Source organism: Tiliqua scincoides, chromosome 4, assembly GCF_035046505.1.
Source record: "Tiliqua scincoides isolate rTilSci1 chromosome 4, rTilSci1.hap2, whole genome shotgun sequence".
Classification (NCBI taxonomy): domain Eukaryota; kingdom Metazoa; phylum Chordata; class Lepidosauria; order Squamata; family Scincidae; genus Tiliqua; species Tiliqua scincoides.
The window spans coordinates 22,097,873-22,111,300 of NC_089824.1; the positions used below are offsets into that span (position 1 = coordinate 22,097,873).

General features: G+C 44.4%; 1 protein-coding gene across 1 annotated transcript in view; it reads left to right on the forward strand.

Annotated features, from left to right (window-relative positions):
- LOC136648273 (nardilysin-like) overlaps positions 1 to 8,154 on the forward strand; it is a 53,434-nt gene extending 45,280 nt beyond the window's left edge. The window contains exons 28-31 of the mRNA XM_066624389.1: positions 2,048 to 2,138; positions 5,062 to 5,178; positions 6,839 to 6,928; positions 7,960 to 8,154. Coding sequence (XP_066480486.1) covers positions 2,048 to 2,138; positions 5,062 to 5,178; positions 6,839 to 6,928; positions 7,960 to 8,154 — 493 coding nt within the window. The remainder of the gene's footprint in view (positions 1 to 2,047; positions 2,139 to 5,061; positions 5,179 to 6,838; positions 6,929 to 7,959) is intronic.
- Positions 8,155 to 13,428: the final 5,274 nt, after the last annotated feature.

The following is a 13,428-nucleotide window of genomic DNA, read 5'->3' on the forward strand; positions in this document are numbered from 1 at the left end:
CAGACAAAGGAGGTCCAACCATGAGATGACTTAATGCAGCTTGCATCAGGGTTGGTGGCGGGAGAAGTGATGAATTTGGGGTTTCCTTCACACTGAGTCTGCCACCACCTCCCTCCAGCCTGATGGAATGGAAGCTGCATTGATCTTACCGTGTTCCTTACATGTTTTTCACAAATGCAGAAGTGCAGTGCTACACTTCCAGGTTTGTGAAAATCTCATGAGGAGCAAGGTGAGGGGCTTTTTATTAACCCCAGGGTGCCACAGTAGAAGTGGCAGCAGTGGCGTCAGACAGCATTTTTGTTCTCACCACCCTGAGTTATCTTCAGATATTATATTAAACGTATAGCACAACAGTTCCCAAACTTTGGAGCACGACCTTGTGCTCCATGGTGGATTGCGATGCGATGCTCAGTGCTGCCCCGGAAAGCTTTACTTGGAGCCCTTGGAGGCTTCTTCCTATTTGCACTGACCCATGAGCCACTCCACTGGCCTCTATGGGCCTCAGAATGCAGTGGCAAGGTCCAGGAATGGGGAGACACAGCCGCAGTCCCCTCCAGGACTTCAAGGATTGAGCAGTGTTGGGGGCAGTATTGAGTATTGGGTCATAATCCACCGCACATCTGGTCTTGACCCATAGGTGAGTCATGATACGCAGTTTGGGTATCGCTAGTTAACATGTTTGGAAATGCAAAGGGCTGCCTTTTCCTGTAATGTTGTAAATGGCTCCAATATCCGAATTGTTAAAAACCTTTTACGCATGCAGATGGCTTTTCTGCAGGCTGAAGTAGCCTGATGCTTTTCTTATGTCAAAGCTAGAAAAACAAAAACCTGAAACATTCCTCTCGTTTCACTTGATCACCCGCTCTCATTGATATTCTACCTCAAACCCAAAACTCAATTTCTGTTTTCAAAATTGGACACCTGTCAGCCCCAGAATTTAAAACACTCATTTCCACTGTATACTGAAAATAGGATTTCAAGCCTTAATTGAGTAGTTGCCATAATTAATCAATTAACTGAACAAAGATCAGTTAAAAAAAAATAGAGTTCTTGCATGTGAAAATTTATCCAGTGCTGGTAATATAAAGAACATGAGCGTCTTTGTATTCAGGCCATGCTTTTAAGAAACAAATTAGTTCTCTAGTGTTTGTTTGGGGAGCGTTATCTTAATTAACCAGCTGTAAAATATTACCTTTGATTAAATATAATGCATTCTACCTATGCTCTCTCTGTATAGGCAGCTTTGATTTTCACAAGTTCCTTTCGTCCTTGAAATACCAGCTTTATTTATCTTAATACATGCCATAATTCCAGAACAAGAATGAACAGAGACCTAGGACGGTGTAGTGGTTTGGGAGTTACACTTAGACCTGGAAGATTCAGATTCAGCCATGAGTCTTCCTGAGTGATCTGGGGCTAGTCACTATCTCTCATGCGCACCTACCTCACAGGGTTGTTGTGTGAGGGCAAAAGCTGGGAAGGAACTATATACAGCTCCTTGGAGGAGGGCAGTATCAGTGGTATAGCTATGGCATATGAAGTTTCTGTCAGAAAAATCTATCATCACACAGCATCAGTCTGAGGAGAACTGGGGGGAGGTGCGGAAGAGATGGCCACTGCTAATCACCAGTGGCTGGTAAAGCCACCTTTGCTGGTAGAGCTCCACCTTTGGCCCCATTTCCCCCCCTCCCCCACTGTCACTTAAATGGGGCAGTGAAATCAGAAGGTCCTAGAAAAGAAGAAGTTTGAAGAATCTCATCACCTTAAATTAATTACTTAACATTACTTAATGTTAGGTGTAGCTACTCATCCCAGTTTTTAAAAAGAAACTATTATAACCATATATTAACAATCAGCCATGCGTGGTTATGACTAAGAACAGCCTTCATATTAATCACCAGGTAAATGACCTTGCCCAGGACAAGACTAACATAATACTTTATTTATTCATCAGTTAAAGCAAGACAGCTAATAAAAGGGAGCAACCTTCATTAATGAACATCCTTAGTAATTATTGATCATCTAACGATGCCCTTAATTCTTTTAGCACCGAATTAGTTGAAAAAAAAATAGAGGATTTCCTTGGGCAGTTTGAGAAGAAGCTTCAAAATTTAACTGATGAAGAATTCAAGGCTCAGGTAAGATTCAGAGCTAGTTAATCTTTTAAATAGTGGTTCTGTTACATTTAGCAGTGGGAGACAGTAGTGGACCTCCCCAGCACCCCACCCCGGGGCAAAGGTCTGTGAAGGTACACCCTGCGGGATGCCGCCATCCTCGTGTGCACAAATCCCCCCCCCCCACTTACATGGAGTGCACAGTGCCTTGCGTGACTCCAGGACGTATTGGGGAGGACTCCTGAAGGTTCTACAACACTTTAAACTGTGCTTCTGGCAAACCAGACGCATGGTTTCCAATCCCCTCGGGAGCCTCAGAGAGGCTTCTGTGGGGTCCTAAAAGTGTGCGAGATTCCACGTCCAGGGTATTGGCCCCATCAAGTGAATGGCAGGTCCACCACTGGTGGGAGAGCAATGTGGTGGGAGCAAAAGATAGCTGAGAGAGGTGATACAAGGGCACCTTCCCACATGCCCCAAATTTCCAGCTCAAAGTTCTCAGCACAGTTATTTTGACTCAGCCTTGGTATAAAATAAAATCGTCCCAATACATCTTGGCATTTCTTTGGGCCCAGTCTTATCCCCTACCAGCCCATAGCATGCAATGCTGCCAATAGAACATGCACTGCATGCTTTGGTTGGGGGTGCCAGATGACCCAGGAGAGGTACCTCTCCGTGGCCTTCATAAGGACTCCTCAGACTCAGGCCAGCTATTCAAGTGGAGTAAGTCTGAGGAGAGTTAGGGGGCATGTTGGGCTGAGAAAAGGGGGCTAGGATTTTGTCGTGCACTGCTGCTGCCAAGATCCTTCCCTGAATCACCACCACCCACTACACCTAGTTTGGGCTGCTCTCCACCCCAATCCTCCTCCCAAACCACCCCTGTTGCCATTTTACCTGCTCTGGCAGATTACCTGGCACCACTGTTGCATGTGCAGGACATCTGGCCACTTGCACAGGCAGCTCTGAAGCACACAACAGTGGCATGCCAGGACTTACAGTAGCAGATCTAAGTGAATTTGTATGGCAATGTGAGAGATGTTTGACATTTCTTCCTACCTGAGAATATTTGTTAAACTTTGAAAAATGCTAAAACTTCCATACAAATCTTTCAGCCTTATCAGAGAATGATTCTCCTAATTCACTCTGAATGTTCTTTTGGTGAAATTTGATGGCTGCACCCATGCAAACCATCTACAACGGGGGTGCTCACACTTTTTTGGCTCGAGAGCTACTTTGAAACCCAGCAAGGCCCGGAGATCTACCGGGGGGAAGGAAGCGTCTGACAGACACCCCCTTTAATGTATGGAGCCCCTGCTGGAGTCTAGTCAGTTTTGTCAGTTTTGTTGCTGCATGCCTGAAGAGCAGCTAAAGTGTCAGTTTCAGTGTCAGTTTAGTGTCAGCTAAATGTGTCAGTTTCATCTAGTCACTAGACGAAACTGACATATTAACAGTTTGGAGAGACAGGGCTCCGCGATCTACTCATTTTGCCTCGCGATCTACCAGTAGATCGCGATCCACCTATTGAGCACCCCTGATCTACAAAGTGCTGATAGCTGATGTTTTTCATTCTGATTCAGATTGTTTAATTTTAACCACGTTTCACTGTGATTTTTTTAATATAAATTTTTATAATGTTATAGCCGCTACTTCAAGTAATCTGATAGATTGACTAGACACGAATGCTAGCAATAAATAAGGTTGCATACATAGTTGGGCAGCCCAATCCGTGTGTGAATTCCCCATACAGCAGTGCAGCTGCACCAACCTGGTGCCCACTACATCCCACTGGGTGCTTTGACCTCTGGAGGCCTCTTCAGGGTAAGGGAAAAAATTTCCTTTACCTAAGGTATGCCCACATGGCCTGCTGGGACCACACAGACCTGCAGAAGCTCTATTGCTGGTGCAAGTCCACATGGACTCAGAAAGAGGGATAGGATCCCCATTCTGCTGTCACTCCACCTGCACTAACTTATCGGGATCAGCGGGTGTCCACATTTCTCTGACACATGGGGCGAGCTGCTTGCTGCAGCAGCCAGGCCAGACCAAATGGCTTGTTGCATTTTACAACTGCCATAAAGCCACTGGAATGAGTGTTCTGGTGATGTAAGACCCAAATGGGATTGAGTATGGGTTATGACTGTTACATCCTAATCCTAACTGGGCTGCCTGCCGGATAAATGTGATTTCTGCTGGACTAGGTGCTGGCCTGCTGATGGAAGTGATGTTCTGCCAAAAGGCCAGCACTTCTGCCTTCTAGCACACAGAGGTCACCAGTGCAATCACGGGTGGTCACACATGCTCACCAGAAGCAACAATCCATCCACTAAAGCTGGTAAGGCAGCACAGAGGGCAGGGGTAGACAGAACAGGGCAGGATGGGGGCCCCTGGGGGTGGCAAAGCAGGCAGAGGACAGGTGTCAGTGGTGATGGCTCTGCCTATATCCTCCACTCCATTTTAGCCCATTCACACACCCTTGCCTCTGGCACAAGTCCAGGTAGACCCATAGGGGCCCATGCAGGAGCAGAGTTCAGTAAAAGAAATTTGATTTACCTTTCTGCCCCCACGTGGTCTCTGTCTGCTCACAGAATACAGCAGAGCTGGTGCTGCTGCCCCTGGGTACTGTGGGCAGCCTTTAATTGATTGACCCTTAGTGAAACATTTGTCCAGTAAATCATAATTTCGTCTCTTACTGCACGCTTGCACTTCTACTCACAGCTTCTGCCTGATGTATTATGATATCAGAACAACAGAAGGTACAAGCAGCCTGGTTCAATTAACATTAAGTAAGTTTTTGGAAACAATGACCCCAAACTAGAAACAGATCTTCATGGACTAGATTGCAACATGCAACTTGTGCATCTGCTTTGAGATATATAATGTTATATTTGGGAGCAGAATTTTGTCACTTTCCCATTGACAGTCCTATAATAAAGGACATTGTGTTTTATAGGTTTCAGCACTAATAAAAATAAAGCAAACAGATGACTCCCATCTTGGTGAAGAGGTAGAGAGGAACTGGAATGAAATACTTACTCAACAATACGTGTTTGATAGACTTGCCCGAGAGGTAATACATTAAAAACACTACTGCTTTATTCTCTTGATCAGGGATGTCAAACAGAAGGATACTCTGATACTCTTTCTCTGAACTGGTCTGATAATTGGGCTCTCCCAGCATCACCATCAGTTGCTCTCCACTTCTGAACTGAGAAGTGATGACTCATTTGAAGCAGCACTTCTGAAAGAGTAGCTTGTGTGATAATTGGGCTCTTCCATATTTTGGGAATACAATCAAGATTTGCATATTTTCTGTCATTTGCAGCTAATGAGTTCCTAGATGAGAAAAAAGTACTTATTTCTGGTCATCGCCTGCTTAATGGCATCACTTCTGACTCTCATAAGGAACGATGAATGATGAAACAAGTTTGACACCGCTGCTGCTCTTGATAATAGTTTGAAAACTGTAAACATTTGGTTACTTTGGGTATGGTCTATAAACCAGCCAAAATGAAAATGGGGACTTAAACTATTTTTGCCTATTGGCTCAATGGTCCTGAATTGACTACTGGCCCAATCCTATACTTACCTAGTGCCAGTGCTGATACTTACATACTGCCGGTACTGGGTGCCATAATTGTGCCGTAAAGCACATTTACGGCACCTGGAGAGTAGGGAGCACTGGCACTGGGCCGGCACTAGTCGGGAGCCAGGTCCAGTGCTGGCAGGAGGAGGACACGCCACCGCCGGGGGTAAGTGAAAATGCCAGGTGGCAGTGCAGCCTCTGGGGGGGCAGGGGAGGGCTGAACAAGGGTGGGCGGGGGAGAAAACAGGCCGAGAGGGGATGCTATCGGCAGGATCCTGAACTCCGTATCAAGAAGGAAAGCAAAATAGCAGCATGGATGTGAGGAGACCTGTTGCCGGGGCTGGGGCTATCCTTGGGAGAAGGGGACACCACTGCTCCAGCAGGTGCCAGGAAGCATACTGTTTGGCTGTTAAATTCCAGAGTTCTTCTACAAGTGATTCATTATATGGTGATATAGTAATGTGGAAAGAGCTGAGATCTAAGCTTCCTTGGTCATGTTGTTGCAAAAAAACCAAAAGAGAGCACACACAGCTCACCACAAGTGAAAGTAAATATCTTTCCACACAAAGATGATCTCAACGAAGGAAGAATGTCATGTGTGCGGCAGTTGTGTGTGAGGTCTTTCAGAACTAAAAATGTGGTCACTGAAGCAAATTCTCACAAATGTGATCAGTGTCAAATTTAATCACACATGTGATTTATGGGAATAAACTTGTCAGACTTTCCCCATGCCATATATCTTGGCAGCAATGGCAGGACGCCATCAGCTTGTGCTATCAAGGCTGGAACTCACGCTGAACTCTGGATGTCATACCATGCTAAGGAAGGGTGTGTTAAAGAACTCTTAATGGACATTCTTTTTCCCACAGATGGAGAGAATCTCATTTTCAGTTTCAACTATTATCTGAAGCCTTAAAATTTGGGTTGTAAGGCTGCAATCCTATGCACACATTCCTGGGAGGAAGTGCCCTTGCATACAGTAGGCCTTACTTCTGAGTAGACGTGCATAGGCTTGTGCTGTAAGTCATTTCTCTGGAAGGTTTTTGTCAACGTTTGGTGACAGCGAAAGCATTATAATGGAAGATAAATGGTTTAATACTTGAGGACTGTAATTTTAAAAAGTCTCCTTATGTGTGCCTTATAGATTGTTGCACTGAAGAGCTTTTCTAAATCCCAGTTGGTAAACTGGTTCCTTTTACACCGGGACAAAGATAAAAGAGTATTGAGCACCCATGTGAGTATGCCTGAAATCAGAGCTTGCCCTTCTTCCCATTCCCTCTATTTACAGCTCTCTATATTTGAATTAGTGCTGTCCTGAATATATTTACCAAATTTATATGTGGTGAAATTCAGGGTGCTGGAGGGGTGTGTGGGTGTTCAAGGGTGGGAGGTGAAAGAGTCGGGAATTAAAATGTTTAAACTAAATAAATTTTAGCAATGTTTTGGATTGTTTCATTTCCCTACTTGGAGAGGAAATGCACGTGTGGTAGGGATTGTACTGAGACTCTAATACTTACCTTTTTCTATTGTTTGTTACATGATGCTTCATGTAGGTCCATTGTTAGCTGGTTTGCAGGGCTGGGAGGATTCAGTCATGCTCCAGTCTCTCCTTTCCACATCTGAATCTGAGTCCCTGGATAATTTCCTTTTTATCTGGGGTAATAACCAGGAAGAGCTCTGGGACTCTGGGCAGCGTGTGAGGAAAGGACGGATGTTTACATTGTGTTGTCTTGGTATATTTCTGTTTTGTTTTGTTTCTTTCTCTGTATTTTATGCCAATAAAGATCTGACTGACTGACTGACTGTTTCATGGAGTTGTATATTTTGTAGAAATTGTAAGCAGACTTTAAGTGACTTCAGTTTAAAAAGGCATGGTATAAATCAGTTACAAAATTTAAGTAATTAGCGCCCTTTTGCACATTAAAAATAGGGTCAAGTAAAATTGAAATCAGTTTAGAGATGACTAAACGCCTTATTGCACAAGAATTCAAGCAAATTCACACCAATTATTCTCCACTTGCAAACATATTCTGTGTGTATTGATTTTGTACACCCTGAAATCCATATGCAGTCATTTGGGACAGCTTGCAGTAAGTGGATGTGCTCTTTTGCCCTCAGGTGTCATCTGGGTGACTAGTTAGATAGAAAAGTCATAATGAAAAATAACTTTGGGGTTATGTTTGATGGAAATCAAGCTTTGTTTACATTTTTAGGATCTGGTCATTTGCTGATTTCTTTATAACCACATGGCCTTTCCATTTTCAGGTGGTTGGATATGGTAAACACGAAGGCGACACAGGAGTTCCACAATCCTTAATTCATCAGGATTCTTCAGGTCACCAAACACCTGAACTAACATTTTTACCTTCATCCCCTTATTTGAATTTCCCATCTGTTATGGACATTCAAGCTTTCACCTCAACTCTCGACCTTTTCCCTTACCATAAGATATTAAAATAAACTTTCATCAGCTTACACTCAAGCCAGATCTCATGTCATGTTTTCACAATATTGTGTCCATGGTGTCTTTTCTTCTGCCTCTCACCTGCCAGCAACCCAGCACCTAAGTACACATCTTGTGCAGAGAAAACCAACAAGCTGTTTAACCCCAACTTTAAAATACCACATATCCTATCAGGGCAGTTTTTTTTGAGAATGTCACAGTTTCTCCAGTATTTTCAGACTATCCCATGGCACTTTCTGGGTATCACTGATAGAGGCAGTGCATAGCTACAGGGGGGTGGTGTGGTAATACTCTTGAATGTTGTTGTCACTGCCCAGAATGACTCCAAAGGCAAGTGGGAGGGGCCACTTACACAGCACATTCTAGTGCCTGCAGTACAGGTGTGTGACACTTAATGCTGGGGATACATTCTGCTATCACCATTGTTATGCAATTAGGTTGTTAAGTAAACATTCAGCCCAATCTAGTGCCTTTGTTGTGTAAACACAAACTCCCTGCCAGACACTAGCTGGCTGCACAGGCTACTGGAGACAGATTGCCTCTTCTTTGCGTTAAGAGCCTCTTTGCAGGCTATGTTGGAGGCTATGGGAGACCTGACTGCCTCATTAAGAGCCTCTTTGTTATGCTTTGACCTCCGTTGTATATGCAGTCTGTTGTTAAGCAAGCGGTTGTTAAGTGACGCATGCCTGTACTTATCATGCTGCTGCCCCTGTAGCTGTGCCACTGTTGAGAGGTGGGGTGAGGTAGGATTTTCTTGGACATGGCATCCTACTTGCATAATTCCCTTCCAGGGCCACTTAGTTTGAGCTATTAACTTTTCAAAATTTAATTCTCCTATATCAGTGTTTCTCAAACTGTGGATCAGGACCCACCAGATGGGTCACGAGCCAATTTCAGGTGGGTCCCCATTCATTTCAATATTTTATTTTTAATACGCGTATATTAGACTTGTTGCTACCTTGCTATGTGACTGCTTTTGCGGAAATGTTACAAATGCGTACTTTTGACCAGCTACTGTGTATGTGCTTTTAACAATTATAGTCAATGGGACTTACTCCTGGCTAAGTGTGGGTAGGATTGTAGCCTAGAATTGTAAAAACATTTCCTGCTTGATGATGTCACTTCATTCGATCATGATATCACTTCCAGTGGGTCCTGACAGATTCTCATTCTGCAGAATGGGTCCTGGTGCTAAAAGTTGGAGAACCACTGTTCTATTTGCTTTTAATGAATTTTTTTTCCTTTATTCCTGCCTTTATTTTCCTTCACTTTTTTATTGCTGCGTTATTGTTTTGCTTCTTTTATGATCAAACCATTCTAAAATAGCATATGCTGAAATTGCGAAATAATTTTATTTTTTGTTACTCAGCACTCTTCCTTAGATAGCTTATCATTGTCTTAAATGTACTGATCCTAAAGAAATCTGACAAGAAATGAGAAGATACCAAACACAATTATTTTTTCCTGTGCCATAAAATGTATTCCAGAAAGTACATGTCTGTGCCAACGGCTCATGTTGTTACAGATCTACAAAAGTGCATAATTTAGAACACATTTCCCCCACCCCAGGTTTCAGTGCAGATTTCCCCCAATGTAATAAAGAAGTGCTGTTATTCAAAGGACTGATAAAAAAAAAATTAGATATTCCTATTCTATTTGTATTCCAAGCTAAATCCTATTGTTTCTTGTGCAGTGTGGTACTACAGATACCATTGATCCTTTCCTTTGTTAAAGTAAGAACCCAATGCTAACCTGTGCTGGAATAGGCAGGCTAGAACTGTATCCAGGGTCAGGTGGGAGATGGCTGCCCCACAACTTGGAGTGAAGGGATATTTATCCCCTTACCCCAAGTAATGCCCCAGCCGCCCCAATGGGGCTATCTGGATCTGCACCAGCAAAATTGCTGGGCAGCCTGGTGTAATGCCGGGCTGGCTGGAATGGGAGTTAGGATCCAGCCTAAGTTGCCTAGGCCAGTCCCATCCCCTCCCAGGCCTAGTCCACCCACCAGTCTGCCTGCCTTCTTCCTGCCCAAAACTGACCCATTCCACCCTCCCGCCACCCTCTCCAACCCCTTGTACCTGCCCCCCCCAGGCCAGCACTGATTTACCCCCACTGGGCCTGGATCTGGCATAAGGAGGCTGGCACGTGTCCTTGCGCCAGCATCCCCAACTCCAGAGTAGTTGTGCAGGTGCTTTATGGCACGTTTGTGACACTCCCAGGCCACCGCAAGGGATTTGCGCTGGCTGAGTACATAGTTAGGATTGCGCTCTAAATTACGTTGGCCAGTATCAAAACAGCTGAAGTGCATCTCCATCCATTCACTGCCCTCCACTGTTCCTTCTTCTCCCACTCCGTGGATTGGAAAAGGTGATGGAACAGGAGAGGAGAGGAAAATGAGGGGCCTGGGTTTTAATGAATGATGACTAGTGGAACTAGCACAACTAGTGGAACTTTTTCTCCTTCTCATGCCATGTTGTAAACTCCCTTTCAAAGGGAATTTGAAAGGGTTTTGTTATATGGCATGTGGAAAGAGTTCTCTGCCCAAAACAAGTTCAACTCTTTCTTAGACACATGGAACTAGTTGTGGACTTCTTTGAAGGTTGACTTTTGTTACTCTAGCTCAATGCAATGGGAACCTATATTTCCTCAAAATGTAATTTTTCTCTTGCATCACTTATGTTGCAGATTCTTGTGCTAACTGGAAGCAAATTCTTGCACTAATTGGAAACCAGTGTGACATTTTTTAAGCAGGTACTCTGCCACTGAGCTATGGCCGACCAGCTATTTTAATTTGTCCCCAGTATTTTAAACAGCAAAGCTGGAGAGTCTGCACACAGATATGCTTGAGCTAGAGTGACACATCTGTCTTGTAACAAAAAAAGTGTATTCCTTGCTGGAACAATCGCCTTTGTGCATCCGTGCAATTAAATAAAGAGGGGAGGGAATTATTTTGTTAAAAAAAATTATTTATTAACACAAAACCAATCCTTTAGTTCAATAAGAAATAATCCCTATCAGTTTTAAGTAACCCTTGCTAATGAATGCTTCCCAGCTTTGCAGCAAAGAAATTATTTGCACTAGGGCTGCAATGAACCCAGTGGTCTGACAAGCCATTGCTTTGCTTGTAACACAAGCTATCACATTAGCACCACATTCCTTCAGTTTTGTGATGCATTCCATGGCAGACTTAGCACTCATTTGATCTGATTAGTTCCCTGCTCTTTCGGCAGGATGGTGTTAAGTCGTCCACTAAAAGCTGAACCCTTGTTTTCTTTAGCACTTGTAAGCCTTGATATTTGTGCAAGACCTATAGGAGCCCATTCTACTCCTAGCCCATTGCTACATTCTTCTCTCTCTTGTATGCATCAACATCAGCTATCATAGTTAGGGCCAAGCCATCAGATTTCATAACCTTTCCTTTCTTTGGCTGAGAATCTTTGGGGAAGGGTGGTACTCTCCTTAGACTTACACCAGCTCTAGAGCTGGCATCGATCCAAGGAGTCCCATAGGCCATTGGGGCCTACCTGGAGGCAGCTCGAGACCTCCTGATTGCCTTTTCCCCACCACAGCACAGTGGAGTGCTAAAGTGGGGCCAGGGGATACATGCCCCCCCCCATGGTAGAGTGGCAATTTTTCTCCATCTCTGATGTGAGGAGTGACAGCATTCACCTCAGATTCATAGCAAATGCCATAAAATTGGCCCTTCCACCTGCCTTCAGCTCTGTACAGGTCCAAATGAAGCTGTTTTCAGAAGCAAGGGCTGCGCATGCACAAGGGGGGGTGACAGCACAGGTGCAGGGGGTGTCCCCTCCTCCATGACATCACCCAGCCCTGCAGTACATGCTTTTGTGGCTTAGTCTCATCAGTGCCAGCTGCAGGGGATAGGCTTGGGCAGTTAATATAAAATATTCCTCTTGTCTGCTTTGGTCATAATCTAGGAAAAGCATGCACCAGACCCATCCATGCACCTACCAAAGTTCTGACTGTACAGCTCTTTTTATATGCATACGCCACTTTGCTAAATTGTGGACTTTGCAGTTCTCATGTTCCGCTCTAACCCAGTTACATCACTCCTGAACCTCTGCCGCAGCGACAAAACACATTAAAACCTACATGCTCTTCTTCAGATAGGCACTTGCCTTTGAATTCCTGACACTCATTTGATAAATTACCCACAAGTCCACCTCTGCTGTGCCCTAATTGATTCCATCAACTTGCTCCATGGGGCATTCAATCAATCACACTGATGCTGTATTGAATTAATTTGTCATTCGCTGTCATTTTCTTGTAATTTAAAATGTCATACAAATTTGCACTGCTTCCCTCACTCTCAAATCATCTTGGTCTACCTCATGTATTGTGCAAACATAATAGAAGACAGTAGAAGCCCTTGCCTTCAGGAAGAAGTAGCCAGTAGAAGCCCTTCCCTTCAGGGAGACCTTGACTGAAATACTGGGCTGAAATGAATAAGATAAAGTTCGGGACAAATGCAGAGCTCTGCGCTTATATAAAAATAATGAAAGATGCAGGTACAGAATGGGAGGTCCCTGGCTTGGCAGCACAACATGTGAAAGGGATCTAGGCGTTGCAGTGGATCACAAGATGAATATGAGTCAGCGGTGTGATGTGGCTACAAAGAAGGCCAACATAATTTTAACCTGCATTAGCAAAACTGTAGCTTCCAAGTCACAAGACATAGTGGTTCCTCTTTATGGACCAGGTTGTCAGACCTCACCTGGAGTACTGTGTCCAGTTGTTGGCATCCTTCAGTCTCAGAAGACTATGGTGTCACGCTCTGAATGGTGCTTCTGGAACAGAGTGTCCTCTCCAGTGCGAGAAGCCTGGGTAAAGTAGGTATGGAAGATAGGCTGTTACCCATGCAGCAAATCCCCCCTCTCCACGTCACTGAAATGGTCCAATGGAAAGGCAGAGGCCAATACAGTTGGTTCCAGTGGCATCACAGGAGTTGCCAGAATATGACTGTGTTCAGCCATGACCTGCCTCAGGGACTCCGGCTCCGGATTTTGCCTCAAGGTTGACTCCTGAAGCCTTTCCCATAACTGGATGTAGCCACAAGGCAGTGGAGTTCTGGGATCAGAGTTTTCCTTCTCTCAGATGAGCTGCCTTCCCAGGCTAACGAGTCCCATCTACCCGGTGGCTGTTTAGTCGCCTCTTATGACAAGTACAGCCAAACTGAGGGCCTATTCTTATCCCCAGCCCCCAGGGCTGTGTCTAGTTATGGGCACCATATTTTAGGAATGATGCAGCCA